Source organism: Salmo salar, chromosome ssa12 (assembly GCF_905237065.1).
Source record: "Salmo salar chromosome ssa12, Ssal_v3.1, whole genome shotgun sequence".
NCBI lineage: Eukaryota > Metazoa > Chordata > Actinopteri > Salmoniformes > Salmonidae > Salmo > Salmo salar.
Genome location: NC_059453.1, coordinates 50,739,436 through 50,766,841, shown reverse-complemented (window position 1 = coordinate 50,766,841; position 27,406 = coordinate 50,739,436). Strand labels below are relative to the sequence as shown.

Here is a 27,406-nt window from a genome sequence, read left to right as displayed (position 1 = left end):
GAGAATGAGGAGGTGGTTACTCCTCCTCACAGCCCTGGACCATCAGACAATGCAGCGGTTTCGTCACCTGAGGGGCAAGGTCAGAATGGGACTGATTTCAGGATGGCACCCCCCCACGGCAATCAGGACACTGCCGTGGGGGGGTGCCATCCACCATCCACATTTCAAAATGTAGCGGTGGCAGCCTATTAGAGGAGCGGCTCAGCTCTGTTGGACACCCAGTGGAGAAAGTGTCATGCCAGTTCATGTCTTATGTTGTACAAGCTTGTACACTGCCAGTTTTGCATGTGATACCTAAAAGCCTTCTAGAGTTCCATTGTTAAATAAGACAGTCACCATTTCGTTACAATATGTTGGATTTACATCTATTTTACATTTTAGTCATTTAGCAGACGCTCTTATCCAGAGCGATTTACAGGAGCAATTAGGGTTAAGTGCCTTGCTCAAGGACAGATTTACTAGTCGACTTGGGGATTCGAACCAGCAACCTTTCAGTTACTGGCCCAACACTCTTAACCGCTAAGCTACCAGCTGTCTCCATTCTCCAAGTTAAAGAATAGGACTAAATCAAATCAGACTTTAAATGCACTTTAAATTAAGTTTGATTTGATTAACCGTAATTTCCGGACTATAAGCCGCAACTTTTTTCCCACGCTTTGAACCTCGCGGCTTAAACAATGACGCGGCTAATATATGGATTTTTCCTGCTTTCAAATTTCTTTGAAAGGAGATGACTTCAGTGGTTTCAGTGCACAGGAGGAGGAAGATACCAATGACTTTCTTGGTAGGCTACTGTTTACTGCTAATTTTTAATTTTTTGTTACAAGCCGTGTTTCGTTAAAGCCTATTTATTTTTGTTACAAGCCGTGTTTCGTTAAAGCCTATTTATTTTTGTTACAAGCCGTGTTTCGTTAAAGCCTATTTATTTTTTGTTACAAGCCGTGTTTCGTTAAAGCCTGTGTAAAGTTCATTTGTTTCAGTGTACCGGTAAGCACCTGCGGCTTATAGACATGTGCGGCTTATTTATGTTCAAAAGGAAAAAAATGTTTTAATTCAGTGGGTGCGGCTTATATTCAGGTGCACTCAATAGTCCGGAATTTACGGTAGTCCTATTCTTTAAATTAGATGGAGATCCAACATATCAGTTACTAATTTGTAGACAAACTGGAATTAAAGCCAGACTAAGTTAATGGCACAGATGGAACTATCCAAGCAGAAGATAAATCTCCTTTTAAATATCATTACAGTTCAAATCAACCAGCTTGAATCCCTAGGCCTATTATTTTAGTTCAATTCTGGGCGGAATTGAAACAATAGCAACTTGCTACAATAAGTATGGTCACGTTTCATTTACTCTGGGGCATTTCCATCGAAATGGACCCATGAGCACCAACATGTGAAGTTCATAGGAACATATCAAATTGGGTGTCAAATGAAAGCTAAGAGTCTATATTTTTGGGAAATGAAGGCATTTTGTTTTACCATTTTCCATCTTAAAAATTTGACATAACTGAAGGATTTGATTTCTGGATAACTATCTACCAGAAAAAGCCATAGAATGTATTAGAAATACATCAAAACACACTAATGTTTTTGTAAAGACCCCTGCAACTAATATCAACACTTATTTACTTTTGGAGAAATTGTTTAACTTCTAAGTTTAAGAAGTCTTGTCTTGTAATTCCGTTACCAAAAACCCACATTTCTCTCATGAGGAGGGAGGATAATTAAAATGTAAGTAACAAGTAATGGTAGACCTACCAATTAGTTAGTAATTTTACATATAAACACAATATGCAACAATTTCAAAGATTTTACTGAGTTGCAGGTCATATATGACCAACCGGCTCAATTCAGTCTTATGTAGCAAAATTAGAAATTGTGTTTTTTACATGGATAAAAGTAGAGACATGGAGCTAGAAAATCGTATATCATAAACTATAGTTGAGGAACAATGGGAAAGTAATTCTGCTTTGAAAGTTGATAAACTAACCTCACCTTTGAGAAAATGGCCCTTGAATATTTTGGAACAGCTACTGGAGAGCTCTACTTTGTCTACACCATTCAGCATTGTTCACACCATCTTAAGCTTTAGCCCCACCCAGCTCTTTAAGGATTCATATGTGAGGCCATGTACTAAACAACCAAAGATTTCAAGACTAAAGGATGGTTTATGCTATGGGTGTGTTCGTAAATTCAACCTGGGGTGCCAGATTGTGCTCAGAGTGCGCTTTGGGCATTCGTAAACTCAGAGCGTTGGCAGATTGTCAGTTCGTAAATTCAGAGTGTTTTGCTCTCGGAGCGTTCAGAGCGCACACTGGACGCTCTAGCCGAGGAGTAGGGTTGATCTGAGCGTTCTGACCTAACAACAGCAGCCAAGCTAATTGGCTAAAGTTGGCTAGCTTGCTAGTTACTTCCAGACACAAATGAGGGAACAGTTCACTCTGACCATTTTCTCGCCCTAGCAGACCTGGTTAGGCTGTTTTTATTTTATCCAGAGCGTTGGTGACTGTAACTGTGCTGCTGGCAACAGTTTAATTACGCTTTTTTTGCCAGCGTTTGCTGATACCGGCCATATTCAACAGGTGTTGAGCGTTCGTAAATTCGTCAGTTATTCTGCACTCTGGCACACTCGGACGAGTACTCTGAAATTGGAGTAGATAGCCAGAGCGAATTTACCAGGTATGTCTATCGACAGTTGTCGCAGTGACTTCAGGAACATTCTATTGAAATGATTACTTGCATAGTGGAGTCTTTTGTTTAGACATGTAGCTAGCTATCTAGCTAAACAATGAACCAAAATCCCAACTCATAATGTTACTACCCTGCATAAATCTGCAGGTAGCTAACCAATCAGGTTCAACGTTAGCTAGCTAGCTAAAATTAGGCTATAACTAGCAATACAAATGGCTCTGAGATAATATTACTACACAGATCATACACGTAATGTTAGCTAGCAAGCCAGCCAGCTAACATTATCTAGCTAGCTAACGGTACGCTTTAACTTGAAATGAAAACTACTTTTTGACAAAAATAGAAACGTGTAATATCTGAAAATCTAGCTAGCTAGACTATCTTACCTGTATACATGGATGGACGCTTCTCCCTCTCTGTCATGGATGCCATGGTTGCCTTAATTTGAATATGTAATCCGGAGACAGGTGTTTTATACAACAGCTTTCTGTGTGTTCTCTTTTCGACTGCGTCTGCATATTTGCAATCAAACGCCAGAATTCTTTTCATCTCCTTAGCTATCATGCTCTAATTCCACCGTGCATTCCACTGATTTCAAAACTCGGTTGTCCAGAAAGTGGAGAGAAACACCTTTGCAGTTCTGCAACTTGATATCTTAAAAAAAGCTGCATTAGAAAGGATTAACTACACATACTAACCAGCTCATGTTATATGGCAGACCAATCTGAACTCATCTCTCAGCATGTCCAGCCCACTCATTATCTCAGCCAATCGTGGTTAGGCTGGAATGTTCCTGACTTTTTCTGTGGCTAAACCAACTAGGCTCAACATTTAATAATTGTATTTGTATTTACAGATGGCATACAAGTTTGTTGTTAAGGTACATGAAAGTTCACGTTTTAGAAGGCATTTCTGACAAAAAAATGTTTAAATTCAAATGGCTCTCCTGTAAAGTAGTGACGAGCGACATATGCTTAGTTTCCTGAAATGAGTCACATATGAGGAAATCCGTCAATTTAAATAAATAAATTAGGCCCTAATCACAGATACCTTAAAATAAATGGGCCTCACAATGGGCCTCAGGATCTTGTCACAGTATTTTTGTGCATTCAAATTGCTATCGGTAATGCAATTGTGTTCATTGTTTGCCTTCCCTTACCATAACCCCAATGCCACCATGGAAGCACTCTGTTCACAACGTTGACATCAGCAAACCGCTCACCCACACGACTCCATACACATGGTCTGCGGTTGTGAGGCCGGTTGGATGTACTGCCAAATTCTCTAAAACGATGTTGGAGGCAGCTTATGGTAGAGAAATTAACATTAAATTATCTGGCAACAGCTCTGGTGGACATTCCTGCAGTCAGCATCCCAATTGCACTCTCCCTCAAAACTTGAGACATATGTTGCATTGTGTTGTGTGACAAAACTGTACATTTTAGAGTGGCCTTTTGTTTTTCCCAGCACAAGGTGCACCTTTGTAATGATAATGCTGTTTAATCAGCTTCTTGATATGCCACACCTGTCAGGTGGATGGATTATCTTGGCAAAGGAGAAATGCTCACTTACAGGGATGTAAACAAATTTGTGCATCAAATTTGAGAGAAATAAGCTTTTTGTGCATGTGGAAAATTTCTGTAATATTGTATTTCAGATCATGAAACATGGGACCAACATTCTACATGTTGTGTTCATATTATTTGTTCAGTGTATGTTGTGCAGCTGCGAGCCGGTTGAACCGAATCACACGGTTGTGAAGGCTAAGGACACTGTATCCTGTTGTGGTTGCCGTTCATATGTTCATGCTCTCCCCATTGAGTAGACTGTATCACAGTGACATCTAGATGGCTACCAATATTACTTATTTTTTGTGTAGGCTGCTATCCTACTTGAAATATATTTCTGGGAGGGAAGAAATTTGGCCACGTTACTAGCTGCAGCCAGCGACGCTGTGAAACAGCTGCCGACTAGGTCAGCAGGCACCTCGATACAACACCGGCACACTGGTCATTCGCATTGACTTTAGTGGCCCACAACATGGCTTATGTGTAAAATGTGGGCCATCAATAAAAAAAAACATTGCACTGGTAATATGGGTCATATCTTTTGAACTTCTAGAAACAAGCCATTTTCTCTGTAGTAATGGTGAAAATAAATGGTCACGAACAAATCTGCGTTCAGTTTTTTCTCTATGAAACTCAGAGGCTGCGGTACAGCAAGCCTATCATCACAACAATTATTATCTGGCTTATTTTTTTCTAGGTTGCACAGCAAGATATTTACGAGCTATTTAGAGCAGACTGAAATGGCTTGTGTCAACTTGAGCTAGCTAAGTATCTAGCTAGCAAGCAAAAGTCAACCAGCTAGCTAGCTACATTGGCAAAGAAAATATGCAGTAATTTAACATTGGCTAGCAATAAAGATACTTATAAACATGTCAAGGTACCTACCAGGCAGCTGCTGAATATATTATTCCACTTCGCCGCGTCAAGAAAATATTTATTAATAACCTGTTAGGGCTAGGGGGCAGTATTTGCACAGCCGGATAAAAAAAAAACGTACCCGATTTAATCTGGTTACTACTCCTGCCCAGTAACTAGAATATGCATATAATTGTTTGATTTGGATAGAAAACACCCTAAAGTTTCTAAAACTGTTTGAATGGTGTCTGTGAGTATAACAGAACTCATATGGCAGTCAAAACCCTGAGACAAATCCTGACAGGAAACTGAAATCTGATGTGTGGATATCACTTCAAACATTTGCCATTGAAACACAGAGGGGCTTGCGATTCATTTAGCACTTCCTATGGCTTCCACTAGATGTCCCCAGTCTTTACAAAGTGGTTTGAGCCTCCTACCATCAGAATTGACTGAAAGAGAGGATGTTTACCTTGGTCACAGGGATGGGCCATTACCATTGTGACGTCTGCGCCCATGGGTACTCTCCCTTTTCGAAACGTTTTGAAAGACAATGCAACCGTCCCAATGGAATATTATTGAAGCCCTGGTTGAAAAAGCCCCTAAAGATTTATGTTATACAACGTTTGACATGTTTGAACGAACTTAAATATATTTTTGTTGCTCATTCCTGACGACAAGTTAGACGCACACGGTACATTTTCACTAGCCTTCAGAGCGCGCTAACACTATTGGGACATAAATTCTTAACTTTTTTGAACAAAACTACATTTGTTATGGACCTGGGATTCCTAGAAGTGCCTTCTGATAAAGATAATCAAAGGTAAGGGATTATTTACAATAGTATTTTTGATGGTTGATCGTTCCAAGATGGCTCCAACATGTATAGCCTAGACTTCTTTTCTGGGCATACCACGTCGTTTATTGCAAAGTGTGATTTCCCAGTAAAGTTATTTTTAAATCTGGCAAAGAGATGGCATTCAAGACATGTTAATCTATAAGTCTTTGAATGACAATATTACATTTTAACAATGTTTTCGAATAGTAATTTTGTAAATTGTAGCGCTGATCATCGGAAGCATTTGAGGGAAAAGATTTTCTGAACGTCATGCGCCGATGTAAAATGCTGTTTTTATATATAAATATGAACTTTATCGAACAAAAAATGCATGTGTTGTGTAACATGATGTCCTAGGAGTGTCATCTGATGAAGGTTGTCAAAGGTTAGTGCTGCATTTAGCTGTGTTTTGGGTATTTGTGATGCATGCTAGTTGCTTTGAAAATGGCTGTGTGATTATTTCTGGCTGGGTACTCTGCTGACATAATCTAATGTTTTGCTTTTGCTGTAAAGCCTTTTTGAAATCGGACAACGTGGTTCGATTCAGGAGAGGTGTATCTATAAAACGGTGTAAATAGTCATATGTTTGAGAAATTGAAGTTATAGCATTTATGAAGTTTTGCATTTAGCGCGACGCGATTCCCACTGGCTGTTGATTAGGGTGGGACTGCGCCCAGACAGGTTTAAATAGTCTGAGCTTGTGTGTCTCACCCGTTCGCATGAGGTTGGTGCCTGAAACTGATCATTTGAATCTACAGTAGGCATAAGCTATTACTGTAAAGAAATACAGTATGTTAGAATGATTTTTACAGGAGGTTTCTAATTACAGTTAATAACAGTATTTTTCAGCATTTTACCCATAATGTTGTGTAATCTACAGCTGTGCATTCTACAGTGTTTTACTGTTGAAGTTACAGAAAAACCTTCATGTGTGTTGTTGCAGGGGTCATAACATGTGTTACTATTACTGAGTCAGCTAACACTTTGCTATCATTAAGAAGGCCTTGCAGTACCACAGAATTATTAAGGCGAGGAGGTAGCCCAATCCATCAGCTCTGTTTTAATCCTCTAGAGTCTAAGCCCTGTCTAAACTGGGGGAGATTCTAATATAACATATTGAATTGTTTTAAGATGATCATACCAAAGATTATTTAGCTATTTGATTTTGAATTTTACCCCCCAAAATAGATGTGAAAGGGCGATATCAGGGGATGTGGTGGATTGAGAAGCGGCCCATGCAAAAAAAAACAGATATCTCTATGTTAAACAGACGGGGTTGCGGAAATAGTAGGCCAACGGTTAAGGGGTCCTAAGATCTTGTTTATTCCTGGTGTTAACATGGGTCTTTTGTGCTGATCTTATCCACATTCTAATTGTTCCCACATTGTAGCCATTGCGTCTACACATGGTGTAAAATGTGTTTCTTATCGTCCATTTTGTTCGCACCATGATATCCTGGTTCCTCCCTGAATACAAATTATTTGACAAATATTTTTTTCCAAAATAATATTTATTTATTTTAACATAAGTCAATGGCGTCAATGATTTTAGAGGGGGGCGGAATAATTATGATTTAAATGGTTTCATTGTCTAGATCCTTCTACACTTGTAAGATTCCCAGACACAATGCGTGTTTGTGTAACGGGGTGAGTGACTGGTTGCCGGGAAGTCAGGCGCAGGAGAGCAGAGATGGGTGATAACAGGAGAAATTTAATATACACCCTGACCCAAAGGCACAGGCGAGGCAGCACAAAGCACAAACACGGTAACGTGAACCGGATTAAACAAAACAAACAAACCTAGGGCAAGCCAGCCTGTAGCGTAACACCTTTCACAAAGAACAATTCCACACACAGACATGGAGGAAACAGAGGGTAATATACATTTAGTCTGATGAGGGAATGTGAACCAGGTGTGCGGGAAAACAAGACAAAACAAATGCAAAATGAAAGGTGGCGTGGCAATGGCTAGAAGACCGGTGACGTCAACCGCCGAACGCCGCCCGAACAAGGAGAGGGACCGACTTCGGCGGAAGTCGTGACAGTCTGACTACCTCCGGAGGTGGTGCTGAAGATCTGATCACAATTAGATCACAATGCATATTTTATTAGTCTACACCTGTCACAAAATTTGGCCACAATCAGAATGTGGACAAGATAAGGACGCAGTTATAAACATGACTTTATAGTATGCAAAAACATACAGGTAACTGCCAAAAAGCCAATATAAAGTGTCTTAATAGGGCGTTGGGCCACCACAAGCCGCCAAAACAGCTTCAATACTCCTTGGCATAGATTCTACAAGTGTCTGGAACTATTAGAGGGATGCGACACCGTTCTTCCATGAGAAATTCCATAATTTTGTGTTTTGTTGATGGTGGAGAAAACGGTGTCTCAGGCATCACTCCAGAATCTCCCAAAAGTGATCAATTGGGTTGAGATCTGGTGACTGACACACGCACAAAGACTCTTTAAACCCCCTATGCTCCTTTCAGACCTCTCTTTCAAAGTCACTGTGATCTCTTTAGCCGGTAGATCAATTAAGAATTTAAAATGACTCCAAAACACAAGTGCTGCTACACATTTTAGAATCTAGCAAAACTAACCGCTTTCTTGGCAACCATGCGTTTTTTTCAGATGGAGTTTGGGGCTGGGTGAGGAGTACTGGAAAGGTGTGACTTTCAGCTTACAATAGGCCATAAGTTTACAGCAGATCGTCGATTGTCCTCACTTTGATTATGCTGTAATAACATACTGTAGCACCATGACCAGGATCTCTATTCATTTAAGTGAGCATATTAGGGCTTTCAGGATGAACAGAAAATCTAGTACAGCCAATAAAGTTTTTTTAAATTAATTAGTATATTTGAGTTTAACCACAATATTTGTTGTATTTTTTGTTCTGTCTTTTCTGGTGGATTAAACTGAAATTGCAACCAACTTTCTATGGCTTGTTTAAAAAATAACGATATTTTAGAGATTATTTAGTTTTCAAATACCAGTAACCTAAAGTGAGCGAGAAAAAGGACATTCTTGAACATGGGGTGAGACATTCTTACTAATTTGTAAATAAAGCCACTTTGTTATTTAGAATTATGTATTTTTGTTTTTAGAGGGAGAGAAACCAAAAGCCCACCGTCGCCTCATGGGTCTCCCAGTCGCGGCCGGCACGGGTATCGAACCAGCATCTGTAGCATCGCAGTTTGCACTCCGATGCAGTGTCTTAGACCGCTGCACTCTGGAGCCCATCCACAAAGTTTTTAATGCTGATCAATTGCCTTGTACAAAGTATAAAAATACAGATAGGTGTTGGCAAGAGTCTATTGTCCTGCTAATAGACCATAACGGGCTATTATAATACATGGTGTCCAGGTCAGGATAACCTAAACATTTCTTTATTAAAGACTATCAGAAAGAATGTTGGTACTTATTTATTTTGATCCAAAGCCATGAATGAGTGAGTCACTCAGCTTTATGTAGGTTCCAAGGCTATATGACTGCGCCATCAACTTGATTATTTAGCAGACATCGCTTGCCAATATTCTGTAAACATATATATCTTAAGAATATCATGGAATATAACTGAACATTTTAGTTTCTCTTAGAATAACAACAGTTTTAGTAAGTAATACTGACGAGTAGAAACCAAAGAATATGTGTATTTTTCAGGGTGTGCGCATGCAGGACAGAGGAATAGCAATTCTTACACTATTGTTCTAAATTCAGTGACCTTCATCCTCATCATTTACTTAATTGAAATTCAATTTTGAATTTGTGCACAATTATCAGTTGGTTCATGTCGCCCATTCATTGTCAGTTAGAGACACATTAGCGCCTTGGGATCCAAAAGCATAATCAGTGCTCTAACTCATCGTGCTGGTCTGGAGCAATGAAGCAGTGACGCAGGGTACCGTACTAAACCACAAATTACCTCTAAGTCCCGCAGCATAATCTCAAAATGTTTAGTTGAGCAACCACTGTAAGTGTTTGTTTGTGTGTGTGTGAGGTGTCTGTGTGAAAATTATATGAAAAATCTTAAATTCTGCATTGGCCTTCTTGTATTCCTTGCGGGTCTCCAGACTATTCTAACAGGGTCGACTTGGGCCATTTTCAGTATTTTGTGTCTATGACATAAAAATAGTGGATGGATTCTCAGAATCATGGATGCTATTATTAGTACATTCAATGTAACAGCTCTGAGATTTTGGTGTGTGGGTTGAAATGTTGTCCTTTTGTTTTTGTCAACATTTTGACCATAGCCACCATAGGTGACATACAGTGAGGTCCAAAATGATTTAGACAGTGACACATTTCCCAAGACATGCTAACCTCCCACTATTACCAATAACAGGGGATGTTAGCATTTTTTGGGAGGTACAGTATGATAGTTATGCCTCTGTAACTTTCTCACACGTTATTATTAATGACTCATTCATGATTATCCATAGTCATGGTAGCATCCTTTTTTCTCCCCAATTTCAATCTTGTCTCATCGCTGCAACTCCCCAACAGCCTCGGGAGGCGAAGGTTGAGTCATGCGTCCTCCGAAACATGGCCCGCCAAACGGTGCTTCTTAACACCCGCCCGCTTAACCCGGAAGCCAGCCGCACCAATGTGTCGGAGGAAACACCGTTCACCGGACGACCGAGGTCAGCCTGCAGGCGCCCGGCCCGCCACAAGAAGTCGCTAGAGCGCAATGAGTCAAGTAAATCCCCTCCCGGCCAAACCCTCCCCTAACCTGGACATCGCTGGGCCAATTGTGCGCCGCTCTGTGGGACTCCCGATCACGGCCAGTTCTGATACAGCCCGGGATCGAACCTGGGTCTGTAGTGACGCCTCTAGCACTGCGATGCAGTGCCTTAGACCGCTGCGTCACTCGGGAGGCCCCAAATATTAAACTTTTGACCAATGTACATATAAGTGAATTATTGGTTCCCTAAAATGGGTTCTATGAACAAGGCGTTCTGGAGTAAATCCAAAACAACAACAAATGTGTCAATACTTTTGGACCTCACTGTGTAACTAACTAATATAACTCACTATTTCTGACATAATCTAATGAGTCCATATTTAGTATAGCTAGAGTACAAACATAGATATTGATCAATAGAAAATACCTGCTGTCATGATGATAAATTCCCTGTGTCTAGCTTTTGATCTGCCAAATCAAGCTGTCAACATTTGGTCCAAACAGGACACGGCTGTTTGCCTATCAATGTCCCCAGACCGCAATAGAATGTGTGCAATGGTACAGGGGCTGTGCTAGTGATGATGATTAATTGTACCTGTAACATTCCATTGGTTCCATTATATCGGCCAAGCTAAATCAGGAGCATCGCATGTATTTCAAAGTCTATGTATTTGACCCAGGTCTATTTGGATTAATCTGACCGATACGGTGTCCATTTTAGGACAGACTCTGAGGATTGATTGTTGACGAACTGTGTGTTTCTGTTCTCTTCTTCTCTCTCAGGTGGCATCCCCTTTGTACTGACCGGAGAGCTGTTTGAGCAGTCGTACCGACCCGCAGCCTTCATGATCGCAGGGATCGTCAACTGGGTCGCCAACTTCGCAGTCGGACTATTGTTCCCGTTCATGCAGGTGAGTGTGTGTGTGAGTACCCCCCCCCAAAGGTGCGGACTCCGGACGCAAAACCTGACTCTAAAGGGGAGGGTCCGGGTGGGCCTTCCTTACGGCGGCGGCTCTGGTGCGGGACGTGGACCCCGCTCCACCTTCGGCTTGGCCCACTTAGGTGGCGCCTCATGGGGTGGGGACCCTCGCCGCCGACCCCGGACTGGGGACCCTCGCAGCGGGCCCCGGACAGGCGGGCGACACTGGCGGCTCCGGACAGGTGGGCGACTCTGGCGGCTCCGGACAGGCGGCAGGCACAGGACTCACCAGGCTGGGGAGACATGCAGGAGGCCTGGCTCTGGGAGCAGGCACAGGACTCACCAGGCTGAGGAGACTTGCAGGAGGCCTGGCTCTGGGCGCAGGCACAGGACTCACCAGGCTGGGGAGACTTGCAGGAGGCCTGGCTCTGGGTGCAGGCACAGGACTCACCAGGCTGGGGAGACATGCAGGAGGCCTGGCTCTGGGAGCAGGCACCGGATAGACCGGGTCCTGGAGACGCACAAGAGGTCTGGAGCGCACGTCCTGGCTGAGTTGTCACATAAAAAAATAAATAGTAACAATAATAGATCATATTAATAGAAATAATAACAGCATCTTTTAAATGCATGCTCATATTTAGAACGTCCTAGCAAGGCTATAAGCATGTCAGCCCAGCCTGCTCAGTTCATTGTATTCAATTGTTGAAACAATTTTGAAAAAATGAAGAGAAAACAAGCTCAATATATCGCAAGACCAGTCCTTTTTTAATGTCCATTACATGCAAGACATATTTAATGAAGTCCTCATTATATCCTGTTGTATTCTGACAAAAAAAAGAAAGAAGGAAAAAGGAACATAGATTCTAACGGCCGCTAATGACTGCAAGTAAAAATGTGTCTTAGGCATCACACTGCGCATAAAGGAATACCCAAGTTTAACTTACAATCGACTCTGACACAGCCATGGCATGATAGCCAAGAATACATGCAGTAGTGACAAACCAGAGCGAGTAAACCTGTAAAACCAACTCTCTCTACACCCATACACATTTTGTTTTTTATTCCAGGGTCGTTGCTCTATCACCTCGGCTGTTTTACACCTAGGCCTATATCATTAGGATCAAGAATATAAAAGGTAGCATGAATAGCTTATATAGAAATATATAATATACCTCTCTCTCTCTTAGAGAAGTGCTTCCATAAGCCAGTTAATTGTGTTAGTTATATCGTTAACTTTAATCAGTTTATCCCGGTGTTAACCAGCCCGCCACACACTAATAGAAACAACAACCCTGTTGATAATACCTAATCCGTTTGTGTCGGAACAATAATCATCCTTTACATTTTTTATATTGAGATTTATTTTTTAAAGGAGTAATAACACCAATTATTTTAGGATTGTATAGGCCTATTCCAATAGAGAACCTAGGCAGGTTTTTAATTATATAATCCTTTATCCTAGCCCTATAATAAATCTATTCATATTTATTACGTTTTATCTTAAAGGCTAATTGTTCCAATTCACATCGGCTAACAATTGCCGCACTATATAACAGCTTTTAAGTGATAATATAACGACCTCTACAATTAGGCCATATCATATCAAACTAAAAAAACTAATGTACAATCTTCAAATTAAATAAATAAATAAAATCTTTAAGAAAATGTCACGATTGTCATAAGGAGAGGACCAAAACGCAGCGGGAATATGTATACTCATCTTCTTTATTACGGACAAAGAAGGAAAAACCCAAAACAAACACGTATACAAAACACAACGACGAATAACAGGCCGGTAAGGCACAAAGCTATACACAGCACAATCTCCCACAAACTTAACAGGTGAAAACAGGCAACCTAAGTATGACTCTCAATCAGCAACAACGATGTACAGCTGTTCCTGATTGAGAATCATACCAGGCCAACACAGAAATACAAAACTAGAACAGCCCCTTAGAAATACAAACACAAGAACATACCCAACACCCCGGAACACATAAATCAAATAACCCTCTACAATACACACACCCCGAACCACCTAAATCAACTACCCCCTCTACATCGACACTTATACCAATAAACCCCAGAAACACTCTACACAAAATATCCCTCTATCTAAACACATACACAAAACCATGAAAACAAATACCCTCTGCCACGTCCTGACCAAACTACAATAACAAATAGACCCCTTTACTGGTCAGGACGTGACAGTACCCCCCCCCCAACCCACCTATACTGGAGGTGGCTCAGGTCTACTTCCACCACCCACCCAACCTGTCCACCCCTGCTGAATGCTCCCGGCTATGATGCGTCGCTGGAGACCTTGGGCTGCAGAGCGAAGCTGAAGGCTCAGGACTGTAGAGACATAGTTATAAAAACGTCCCCCTCCCAATGTTAAATTTGGAATTTTAGAAGGCAGCTTCCCTTCAGTTTCGCACGCAGAACTCGAGGAAAGGTCTTCTCTTGTTCGCTTTGATGTATCCGTTTCTTTTTCGAGCATATCAAAATGCTGATCAATAAATAGTTCCAGATTCTCTATATCATCCAGAATGTTTGTTTCGTAGTTATCAGCTAATCCTCAATTTGGGACAAGCTGTGGCTGAAGCCTTTAGTGAGCGGTCTAATACTTTAATATTTAATAATTTCTTCCCTCTGAATTCATATTCGATATATAAACAGCCCCGTTTGATTTTGTCTGGCTTTCCGACCCCCCCCCCACCCAAAAAAAAATATGTTTTCTTCATATGATAAATAAAAAAAATTGGTCACTAGGTGTAGGCAAGGGCATAAGAAATTATGTAAACAGGATATGACTAAAAAGTAAATCAGAGTGATTTTTCCAAAAAATATCAGGTACAAAAGTTTACATACACTTAGGTTGGAGTCATTAAACCTCGTTTTTCAACCACTCCACAGATTTCCTGTTAACAAACTATAGTTTTGGCAAGTCGGTTAGGACATCTACTTTGTGCATGACACAAGTAATTTTTCCAGCAACTGTTTACTGACAGATTATTTCACTTATAATTCAACGTATCACAATTGCAGTGGGTCAGAAGTTTAAATACACTAAGTTGACTGTGCCTTTAAACTGCTTGGAAAATTCCAGAAAATTATGTCATGACTTTAGAAGCTTCTGATAGGCTAATTGACATAATTTGAGTCAATTGGAGGTGTACCTGTGGATGTATTTCAAGGCCTACCTTCAAACGCAGTGCCTCTTTGCTTGACATCATGGGAAAATCAAAAGAAATCAGCCAAGACCTCAGAAAATAAATTGTAGACCTCCACAAGTCTTGCAAACGCCTGAAGGTACCACGTTCATCTGTACAAACAATAGTACGCAAGTATAAACACCATGGGACCACGCAGCCATCATACCGCTCAGGAAGGAGACGGGTTCTGTCTCCTAGAGAAGAACGTACTTTGGTGCGAAAAGTGCAAATCAACCCCAGAACAACAGCAAAGAACCTTGTGAAGGTGCTGGAGGAAACAGGTACAAAAATATACACTGCTCAAAAAAATAAAGGGAACACTTAAACAACACAATGTAACTCCAAGTCAATCACATTTCTGTGAAATCAAACTGTCCACTTAGGAAGCAACACTGATTGACAATACATTTCACATGCTGTTGTGCAAATGGAATAGACAACAGGTGGAAGTTATAGGCAATTAGCAAGACACCCCCAATAAAGGAGTGGTTCTGCAGGTGGTAACCACAGACCACTTCTCAGTTCCTATGCTTCCTGGCTGATGTTTTGGTCACTTTTGAATGCTGGCGGTGCTTTCACTCTAGTGGTAGCATGAGACGGAGTCTACAACCCACACAAGTGGCTCAGGTAGTGCAGCTCATCCAGGATGGCACATCAATGCGAGCTGTGGCAAGAAGGTTTGCTGTGTCTGTCAACGTAGTGTCCAGAGCATGGAGGCGCTACCAGGAGACAGGCCAGTACATCAGGAGACGTGGAGGAGGCCGTAGGAGGGCAACAACCCAGCAGCAGGACCGCTACCTCCGCCTTTGTGCAAGGAGAAGCACTGCCAGAGCCCTGCAAAATGACCTCCAGCAGGCCACAAATGTGCATGTGTCTGCTCAAACGGTCAGAAACAGACTCCATGAGGGTGGTATGAGGGCCCGACGTCCACAGGTGGGGGTTGTGCTTACAGCCCAACACCGTGCAGGACGTTTGGCATTTGCCAGAGAACACCAAAATTGGCAAATTCGCCACTGGCGCCCTGTGCTCTTCACAGATGAAAGCAGGTTCACACTGAGCACATGTGACAGTCTGGAGACGCCGTAGAGAACGTTCTGCTGCCTGCAACATCCTCCAGCATGACCGGTTTGGCGGTGGGTCAGTCATGGTGTGGGGTGGCATTTCTTTGGGGGGCCGCACAGCCCTCCATGTGCTCGCCAGAGGTAGCCTGACTGCCATTAGGTACCGAGATGAGATCCTCGAACCCCTTGTGAGACCATATGCTGGTGCGGTTGGCCCTGGGTTCCTCCTAATGCAAGACAATGCTAGACCTCATGTGGCTGGAGTGTGTCAGCAGTTCCTGCAAGAGGAAGGCATTGATGGGACATCATGTCTCGCTCCATCCACCAACGCCACGTTGCACCACAGACTGTCCAGGAGTTGGCGGATGCTTTAGTCCAGGTCTGGGAGGAGATCCCTCAGGAGACCATCTGCCACCTCATCAGGAGCATGCCCAGGCGTTGTAGGGAGGTCATATAGGCACGTGGAGGCCACACACACTACTGAGCCTCATTTTGACTTGTTTTAATGACATTACATCAAAGTTGGATCAGCCTGTAGTGTGGTTTTCCACTTTAATTTTGAGTGTGACTCCAAATCCAGACCTCCATGGGTTGATAAATTGGATTTCCATTGATTATTTTTGTGTGATTTTGTTGTCAGCACATTCAACTATGTAAAGAAAAAAGTATTTAATAAGATTTTTTGTTTCATTCAGATCTAGGATGTGTTGTTTAAGTGTGCCCTTTATTTTTTTGAGCAGTATATATTTCCACAGTAAAATGAGTCCTATATCGACATAACCTGAATTGCCACTCAGCAAGGAAGAAGCCACTGCTCCAAAACCGCCATAGAAAAGCCAGACTACGGTTTGCAACTGCACATGGGGACAAAGATCGTACTTTTTGGAGAAATGTCCTCTGGTCTGATCAATAAAAATATAACTGTTTGGCCATAACGACCATCGTTATGTTTGGAGGAAAATGGGGGAAGCAACATCTCAAGACATCAGTCAGGAAGTTAAAGCTTGGTCACAAATGGGTCTTCCAATTGGACAATGACCCCAAGCATACTTCCAAAGTTGTGGCAAAATGGTGTATGGACAACAAAGTCAAGGTATTGGACGAAGCCCTGACCTCAATCCCATTGAAAATTTGTGGGCAGAACTGAAAAAGCGTGTGCGAGCAAGGAGACCTACCTAAGCTGAAATAAATCATTATCTCTACTATTATTCTGACATTTCACATTCTTAAAATAAAGTGCTGATCCTAACTGACCTAAAACAGGGAATTTTTGTTAGGATTAAATGTCTTGAATTGTGAAAAACTGAGTTTTAATGTGTTTGGCTAAGGTGTATGTATACTTCTGACTTCAACTGTATTTTCCTTACCACTGTAGCAGGTTGTTATCTATTTTTGCCAACTTGCTATTAAAATTGATTGTATTGAGATCATTTCTTTCTTTTGGGATATGAATACCGAGTATGTCTACTTCACTGTCAGACCATTTTATTGGTAAACTACACGGAAATGTAAAATAGATATTGTTTTGTCATCCGATACGTAATAGTGCACTTATCCTAATTTGGTTGTAATCCAGAGAGGTTAGAAAAGTACAAAAATGGTTTGTCGAGATCGGTGTAGAAGAACTTGACTGGCCTCCACAGAGCCCTGACCTCAACCCCATTGAACACCTTTGGGATGAATTGGAATGCCGACTGCGAGCCAGGCCTAGTCGCCTGACCTCACTGCTCTTGTGGCTTAATGGAAGCAAGTCCCCGCAGCAAAGTTCCAACGTCTAGTGGAAAGCCTTCCCGGAAGAGTGGAGGCTGTTATAGCAGCAACAGGGGGACCAACTTCAAAAATAATCCCCATGGAATGAGATGTTCGACGAGCAGGTGTCCACATACTTTTGGCCATGTAGTGTATGTTATGGCTAGAGCTTCCATGCTCAATACCAATGATGTGAAGTGACTTTCTGTCAAACGTTAACGCCGCTCTTGCCACAGCCCCTCGAGGTCTCCACTTTCCGCTCTCTCAGAGATGTCGAAGTGGGGTGAATTCGTCGTCCTTGTATTTTATGTGGGAGAAATCAATGTGGCATTTAGCTTGGCATGATCTTCCAAAGAGCTACAGTTTCTTCAGAAAGTATTCACACCCCTTGACGTTTTCCACATTTTGTTGTGTTACAGCCTGAATTTAAAATTGATTAAATAGAGATTTTATGTCACTGCCCTACACATAATACCCAATCATGTCAGTGGAATTATTTTTGTCAACATTTTTACTAATTCATTAAAAATAAAAAGCTGAAATGTCTTGAGTCAATAAGTATTCAATCCCTTTCTTATGGGAAGCCTAAATTTGTTCAGGAGTAAATATTTGCTTAACACATCACATAAGTTGCATGGACTCACTCTGTTTGCAATAATAGTGTTTAACCTGATTTTTGAATGACTACCTCATCTCTGTACCCCATACATACAATGATCTATAAAGTCCCTCATTCGAGCAGTCAATTTCAAACACAGATTCAACCACAAAGACCAGGGAGGTTTTTACATTTTATTTTTTATTTTATTTCACCTTTATTTAACCAGGTAGGCCAGTTGAGAACTAATTATCATTTACAACTGCGACCTGGCCAAGATAAAGCAAAGCAGTGCGACACAAACAACAGCACAGAGTTACACATGGAATAAACAAACATGCAGGTAATAACACAATAGAAAAGTCTATATACAGTCTATATACAGCAAATGAGGTAAGATAAAGGAGGTAAGGCAATAAATAGGCCATAGTGGCAAAATAATTACAATTTAACGATTAAACCCTGGAGTGATACATGTGCAGAAGATGAATGTGCAAGTAGAGATACTGGGATGCAAAGGAGAAAAGGGAGAAAAAAAAATAGTATGGGGATGAGGTAGTTGGATGAGCTATTTACAGATGGGCTGTGTACTGGTGCAGTGATCTGTGAGCTGCTCTGACAGCTGGTGCTTAAAGTTAGTGAGGGAGATATAAGTCTCCAGCTTCAGTGATTTTTGCAGTTCGTTCCAGTCATTGGCAGCAGAGAACTGGAAGGAAAGGCGGCCAAATGAGGAATTGGCTTTGGGGATGACTAGTGAAATATACCTGCTGGAGCGTGTGCTACGGGTGGGTGCTGCTATGGTGACCAGTGAGCTGAGATAAGGCGGGGCTTTACCTAGCAAAGACTTATAGATGACCTGGAGCCAGTGGGTTTGGCGACGAATATGAAGCGAGGGCCAGCCAACGAGAGCATACAGGTCGCAGTGGTGGGTAGTATATGGGGCTTTGGTGACAAAACGGATGGCACTGTGATAGACTGCATCCAGTTTGCTGAGTAGAGTGTTGGAAGCTATTTTGTAAATTACATCGCCGAAGTCAAGGATCGGTAGGATTGTCAGTTTTACGAGGGTATGTTTGGCAGCACGAGTGAAGGATGCTTTGTTGCAAAATAGGAAGCCGATTCTAGACTTAATTTTGGATTGGAGATGCTTAATATGAGTCTGGAAGGAGAGTTTACAGTCTAACCAGACACCTAGGTATTTGTAGTTGTCCACAAGTCAGAACCGTCCAGAGTAGTGATGCTGAATGGGCGGGCAGGTGTGGGGAGCGATCGGTTGTATTTAGTTTTACTTGCATTTAAGAGCAGTTGGAGGCCACGGAAGGAGAGTTGTATGGCATTGAAGCTCATCTGGAGGTTAGTTATCACAGTGTCCAAAGAAGGGCCAGAAGTATACAGAATGGTGTCGTCTGCGTAGAGGTGGATCAGAGAATCACCAGCAGCAAGAGCGACATCATTGATGTATAGAGAGAAAAGAGTCGGCCCGAGAATTGAACCCTGTGGCAACCCCATAGAGACTGCCAGAGGTCCAGACAACAGGCCCTCCGATTTGACACGCTGAACTCGGTCTGAGAAGTAGTTGGTGAACCAGGCAAGGCAGTCATTTGAGAAACCAAGGCTGTTGAGTCTGCCGATAAGAATGTGGTGATTGACCGTGTCGAAAGCCTTGGCCAGGTTGATGGATATAGCTGCACAGTATGGTCTCTTATCGATGGCGGTTATGATATCGTTAACCTGTTGGGGCTAGGGGGCAGTATTTTCACGGCTGGATAAAAAAACGTACCCGATTTAATCTGGTTACTAATCCTACCCAGTAACTAGAATATGCATATACTTATTATATATGGATAGAAAACACCCTAAAGTTTCTAAAACTGTTTGAATGGTGTCTGTGAGTATAACAGAACTCATTTGGCAGGCAAAACCCTGAGACATTTTCTGACAGGAAGTGGATACCTGATGTGTTGAATTACCTTTAAGCCTATGCCATTGAAACACACAGGGGTTGATTAATGTTTTGGCACTTCCTATTGCTTCCACTAGATGTCACCAGCCTTTACAAAGTGTTTTGAGTCTTTTACTGTGAGATCTGACCGAACAAGAGCCATGGAACGGTGATGGCCGATTAGACTCTGGCGCGAGTTCATGTTGGGTACCCTCGTTCCAATACGTTATAAAAGAGAATGCATTCGTCCACCTTGAATATTATTCATGTTCTGGTTAAAAAAGGCACTAATGATTTATGCTATACAACGTTTGACATGTTTGAACGAACGTAAATATATTTTTTCCGCTCGTTCATGACGAGAAGTCCGGCTGGCTTAGATCATGTGCTAACAACACGGATCTTTTTGGATATAAATGATGAGCTTTTTTGAACAAAACTACATTCGTTATGGACCTGGGATTCCTGGAAGTGACATCTGATGAAGAGAATCAAAGGTAATGGATTATTTACATAGTATTTTCGATTTTAGATCTCTCCAACATGGCCGTTTGTCTGTATAGCAAAGCATATTTTTCTGGGCGCAGTGCTCAGATTATTGCAAAGTGTGATTTCCCAGTAAGGTTATTTTTAAATCTGGCAAGTTGATTGCGTTCAAAAGATGTAAATCTATAATTCTTTAAATGACAATATAATATTTTACCAATGTTTTCTAATTTTAATTATTTAATTTGTGGTGCTGACTTGACTGCCGGTTATTGGAGGGAAACGATTTCCTCAACATCAATGCCATAGTAAAACGCTGTTTTTGGATATAAATATGAACTTGATAGAACTAAAAATGCATGCATTGTCGAACATAATGTCCTAGGAGTGTCATCTGATGGAGATTGTAAAAGGTTAGTGCATCATTTTAGCTGGTTTTATGGTTTTGGTGACCCTGTCTTTGAATTGACAAAACATTACACACAGCTATTGTCAATGTACTCTCCTAACATAATCTAACTTTATGCTTTCGCCGTAAAACCTTTTTGAAATCGGACAACGTGGTTAGATTAAGGAGATGTTTATCTTTCAAAGGGTGTAAGATAGTTGTATGTTTGAAAAATTTGAATTTTGACATTTATTTGGTTTCAAATTTGCCGCTCTTGAAATGCACCTGCTGTTGATAGGGTGCACCACGGGTGGCACGCTAGCGTCCCACATAGCCCCAAGAAGTTAAGGACCTTGAGCGTGGCTGAGGTGCACCCATGACCAGCTCGGAAACCAGATTGCATAGCGGAGAAGGATACGGTGGGATTCAAAATGGTCGGTGATCTGTTTGTTAACTTGGCTTTCGAAGACCTTAGAAAGGCAGGGTAGGATAGATATGGGTCTGTAACAGTTTGGGTCTAGAGTGTCTACCCCTTTGAAGAGAGGAATGACTGCGTCAGCTTTCCATTCTTTGGGGATCTCAGACGATACGAAAGAGAGGTTGAACAGGCTAGTAATAGGGGTTGCAACAATTGCGGCAGATAGTTTTAGAAAGAAAGGGTCCAGATTGTCTTGCCCGGCTGATTTGTAGGGGTCCAGATTTTGCAGCTCTTTTAGAACATAAACTATCTGGATTTTGGTGAAGGAGAAATGGGGGAGGCTTGGGCAAGTTGCTGTGGGGGGTGCAGGGCTGTTGACTGGGGTAGGGGTAGCCAGGTGGAAAGCATGGCCAGCCATAGAAAAATGCTTATTGAAATTCTCAATTTTCGTGGATTTATCGGTGGTGACAGTGTTTCCTAGCCTTAGTGCAGTGGGCAGCTGGGAGGAGGTGCTCCTATTCTCCATAGACTTTCCAGTGTCCCAGAACTTTTTGGAGTTTGTGCTAGAGGATGCAAATTTCTGTTAGGAAAGCTAAGGCTAGCTTTTTCAAACTGCCTGTGTATATTGGTTCCTAACTTCCCTGAAAAGTGTTATATCATGGGGGCTATTCGATGCTAATGCAGTACGCCACAGGATGTTTTGGTGCTGGTCAAGGGCAGTCAGGTCTGGAGTGAACCAAGGGCTATATCTGTTCCTGGTTCTACAATTTTTGAATGGGGCATGCTTATTTAAGGTGGTGAGAAAAGCACTTTCAAAGAATAACCAGGCATCCTCTACTGACAGAATTAGGTCAATATCCTTTCAGGATACCCAGGCCAGGTCGATTAGAAAGGCCTGCTCGCTGAAGTGTTTTAGGGAGCGTTTGACAGTGATGGGGAGTGGTCATTTGACCGCAGACCCATTACGGATGCAGGCAATGAGGCAGTGATCGCTGAGATCCTGGTTGAAGACAGGTTGGTTAGGATGATATCTATTTGGGTGCCCGTGTTTACGGATTTGGGGTTGTACCTAGTAGGTTCATTGATAATTTCTGTGAGATTGAGGGTATCTAGCTTAGATTTTATGACGGCCGGGGTGTTAAAACCTCTTACAGCTCCTTAAGAATAGGGGGCAGTATTGACAATTTAGGAAAACATATGTGCCCATATCAAACTGCCTCCTACTCAAACTCAGAAGCTAGGATATGCATATTATTAGTAGATTTGGATAGAAAACACTCTGAAGTTTCTAAAACCATTTGAATGGTGTCTGTGAGTATAACAGAACTCATATGGCAAGCAAAAACCTGAGAGAAATCCTACCAGGAAGTGGAAATCTGGATGCATGGGCTCTCTTCAAGTCGTTTCCTATTGAATAGACAGTGACGTAGTAATAATTGTGCACTTCCTACGGCTTCCACTAGATGTCGACAGTCTTTACAAAGTTGTTTGAAGCTTCTACGATGAACACAGCCCGAATGACAAGGAGGGGAAGTTGTTGAGGCAGGGGGTGACATCACTTCTTGGGGCGCGTTCACGAGGGAGGATCCTCCCGTTCCAAAACCTTTTTCAAGACACAGGAACCGTCCGGTTGAAATATTATTGAATCTTCACGTTCTGAAGGCCCTAAAGATTGATGTTTTACAACGTTTGACATGTTTGAACGAACGTAAATACAACTTTTTTTAACTTTTCGTTGCGACATCGTCCGCGCGCTTTCTACACTTGGAGTAGCTTACTGGACACACGAACAACAAGGAGTTATTTGGACATAAATTATGGACCTGGGATCCATGGAAGTGCCTTCTGATGAAGATGATCAAAGGTAAGGGAATATTTCTAATGCAATGTGTGATTTTAGATGTCCCCAAGATGGCGGCTATCTGTATAGCCTAGTGTATTTTTCTGAGCTCAGTACTCAGATTATTGCAAAGAGTGCTTTCCTCGTGAAGCTTTTTTGAAACCTTTCATAGCGTTTGCATAAAGGAGATGTTCATCTATAATTCTTTGAATGACAGTTTAATTTTGTATCAATGTTTATGACAAGTATTTTTGTCAATTGTGGCGCTGATTCACCGGCAGTATTTGAGGGAAAATATTTTCTGAACGTCACGCGCCGATGTAAAATGCTATTTTTATATATAAATATGAACTTTATCGAACAAAAAATGCATGTATTGTGTAACATGATGTCCTAGGAGTGTCATCGGATGAAGATCGTCAAAGGTTAGTGCTGCATTTAGCTGTGTTTTGGGTATTTGTAATGCATGCTAGTTGCTAGGAAAATGGCTGTGTGGATGTTTTTGTCGATGTACTCTCCTAACATAATCTAATGTTTTGCTTTTGCTGTAAAGCCTTTTTGAAATCGGACAACGTGGTTCGATTCAGGAGAAGTGTATCTATAAAATGGTGTAAAATAGTCCTATGTTTGAGAAACAGAAATTATTAGATTTGGTTTTCAATATGGCGCTCTGATTTTTTCGCTGGATGTTGATCCCGGTTACAGGATCCGCGCGGCAAGAGGTTTTAAGCATGTCCCAGTTTAGGTCACCTAACAGTACGAGCTCGGAAGATGGATGGGGGGCAATCAATTCACATATGGTGTCCAGGGCACAGCTGGGTGCAGAAGGTGATCTATAGCAAGCGGCAACGGTGAGAGACTTGTTTGTGCATAGGTGGATTTTAAAAGTAGAAGCTCAAATTGTTTGGGCACAGACCTGGATAGTAAGACAGAACTCTGCAGGCTATCTCTACAGTAGATTGCACCTCCGCCCCTTTGGCAGTTCTATCTTGTCGGAAAATGTTATAGTTAGGGATGGAAATGTCTGGGTTTTTGGTGGCCTTTCTAAGCCAGGATTCAGACACGGCTAGGACATCCGGGTTGGCAGAGTGTGCTAAAGCAGTGAATAAAGCTAACTTAGGGAGTAGACTTCTAATGTTAACATGCATGAAACCAAGGCAAAATAGGTATTATGGCCCAAGGAGTGTCTGATGGACCTCTTCAGCTAGCCGGGAGATGGGCCTAGCATAGACTAGCTCCAGGCTAATTGGTGCTTGCTTCGGGACAGAGACGTTAGCCAGGAGTAGCCGCTCGGATAGCAGCTAGCTAGCGGCGATGATTCAGGTGAAAAGGTTCAGAGCTTGTGGTAGGAATCCATAGATGTGGAGAAAAGAACTCCGATATGCTCTGAGTTGAATTGCACTGTGCAGACTGGCAGGAGTTGTGCCTCTCAAAGAAGGGCACCTATTGGTAGATGGGTAAAAAAAAAAGCAGACTCTGAATATCCCTTTTAGTAGGGGGAAGTTATTAGTTACACTTTGGATGGTATCAATATAACCAGTCACTGCAAAGATACAGGCATCCTTCTTAACTCACTAACTGGAGAGGAAAGTAACCACTCATGGATTTCACCATGAGGCCAATCAAATCATCAATTTTTTTTTTTTTTTTTTTTTTTTTACCAATGGTGACTTTAAAACGGTTACAGAGTTAATTGCTGTGATGGAAGAAATCTGAAGATGGATTAACGACTATGTAGTTACTCCACAAAACTACCCTAATTGACAGAGTGAAAAGAAGGAAGCTTGTACAGAATAAAAATATTCCAAAACATGCGTCCTGTTTGCAACAAGGCACTAAAGTAATACTGCAAAAAAAATGTGGCAAAGCAATTCACTTTTTGTCCTGAATACAAAGTGTTATTTTGGGGGCAGAATGGAAAACCAAGTTCAGTCTGCTTTCCACCAGACACTGGGAGATGACTTCACCTTTCAGTAGTACAATAACCTAAAACACAAGGCCAAATATACATTGGAGTTGCTTACCAAGACGACAGTGAATGTTTCTGAGTGGCTTAGTTACAGTTTTGACTTAAATCGGCTTGAAAATCTATGGCAAGACTTGAAAATGTCTGTCTAGCGACTTGACGGAGCCTGACGAATTTTACAAAGAATAATTTGCAAATATTGTACAATCCAGGTGTGCAAAGCTCTTAGAGATGTACTCTACACAGAAATACTCACAGTTGTAATCGCTGCCAAAGGTGATTCTAACATGTATTGATTCAGTTGTGTGAATACTTATGTAAATTAGATATTTCTGTATTTAATTGTCAATACGTTTGCAAAAAAGGGGGTTATGGGTGAGAGAAAAAATGTATTTAATCATTTTTGAATTCAGGCTGTAACACAGGGATGGGGAACTTTGATGTGGGTGGGATCCACAAAAAAAATGGATCTCATCATGAGGGGCTGCAGTGGCTCGTGGGTCTGCGTAGCACTTTTTTTTTAATTGGTCCGCGGGCCTACAAAAGGGGTTGGGCCGCCAGTTGCCCATCCCTGCTGTAACACCACAAAATGTGGAGTAAGTCAAGGGGTATGAATACTTTCTGAAGGCAGTGTCGATCTCTTCAAAGGACATCTCTAACCTTTTCCCTTTTTTAACCTCAAATTCTGTCTTGCCAAGCCTGCATTACACAGTGCTGAATTATTCTCTCATCCCATGTCTTCTTTCTATGGGCAGTGGGTTATCAATAAGCAACTCACCAGCTAAATAAAATGGTCATTCAAAAACTCAGTGTGAAACATGGTTGTCTCCAGTCTTATGGGAAGTGTGTGTGTGTGAGTGTGTGCACTCGCAAATCCAAGCTGTTTAATTCTCGACCAATAAATGACGTATTTATTTATGACTCATTATCAGATCCAGACATGTCCTCTGTGCAAGACTCCATCTTAAATATTGAGCCACGCCATTTCATTATTAGTCAGTCAGTTACAGGGAGGAGAATCTAGTGAGGGATGACTCACAGTATGAGTGGTGAGTGATTCAGCAAACACTGAGATGCTGGCCACCCCCCACACAGTTGTGTTGCATCGAGTAGTGTAGAATCAATTACTATAATGTAGAAAATGTATAAGATTGTAAGATTCTATTGCATTACGTACTAGAGGTTGTAATCTTATTTAACTTTGTTTAGTTGATGTGTGTCTTGTTCTGTCTGAGCATGTGTGAATGCTTGTGTCTCTGTGTGAGTGCAAACAGTGGGTCTGAAGGATTTCACTTTGTTATTGTGTGTGTGCATGCATCCGCATGTGTGTGTGTGTGTGTGTGTCTGAGTGTAATTTTATATTTCGGTGTGTGTGCGTCTTGGATTTACACTAATCTCATTGCAAAACAGCAGGGAGAAGTAGAAGGTGCTGTCCCAGTCACTGGCACCTGCGAGTTTTAATCATGGAAGATATTGAACTAAATAATTCAGATGGGCCCTGGAAGGTTGAGTCAGAGAGCAAAATGTAAAGTTTTGAACAAAATCTCCCCCTCAAAGATTAAGCACAAAGAGCTGCCACCGGCGACACATTCGACATACCGATGATGTGAAGTGACCTTCCGTCAGACGTGCACCCTGCTCTCGCCGCAGCCCCTCAAGGTCTCCGAAATCCACTGTTGCAGTCTATACCATTGTCGCTCTGCATAATGGAGGTGAAAGCTAACTCCGAGCTAAAGCCCAGCGTTTCCATTATCTGCTAATTGTTGGCTTTTAGCCAATAAAGAAAACATAAAAGCTGAAAAATTCTAACATTGCCGGCCATATCCTGATAAAAAATAAATACCCATAAATGTCCACCATCAGCCATCATTTGTGCGAATCAGGAGAATGACCTGGGTAGACTCAGCCTAACGAGGTAACATAATTTGGTAGATGTCAAGGGCTCCACAGTGTGCATTAATTACTGTACACTTCTCTCTCCCCAGACACCTTTGACACAGTATCACTTCAGTGAAAACCAGAGGCAGAGCAGGGAAGGCAGACTGGGAGAGAGAGAGAAATGATGAGTAGGTGAAAGACAGGGAATAAGGACCTTTGTGTAGAGATTTAATGTAGAGTACAGTGAGATATAGGGGCTACAACACTGCTCGATGATATACTGTAGAGGGATGAGGAGA

The 27,406-nt window shown here is 41.8% G+C and overlaps 1 protein-coding gene across 2 annotated transcripts in view; it reads left to right on the top strand.

Annotated features, from left to right (window-relative positions):
• Window positions 1-27,406, top strand: part of slc2a9l2 (solute carrier family 2 member 9, like 2) — a 243,642-nt gene that overhangs the window by 196,479 nt on the left and 19,757 nt on the right. For both annotated transcript variants that reach the window (XM_014131731.2, XM_014131730.2), the window contains exon 12: window positions 11,428-11,555. In XM_014131731.2, coding sequence (XP_013987206.1) covers window positions 11,428-11,555 — 128 coding nt within the window. The remainder of the gene's footprint in view (window positions 1-11,427; window positions 11,556-27,406) is intronic.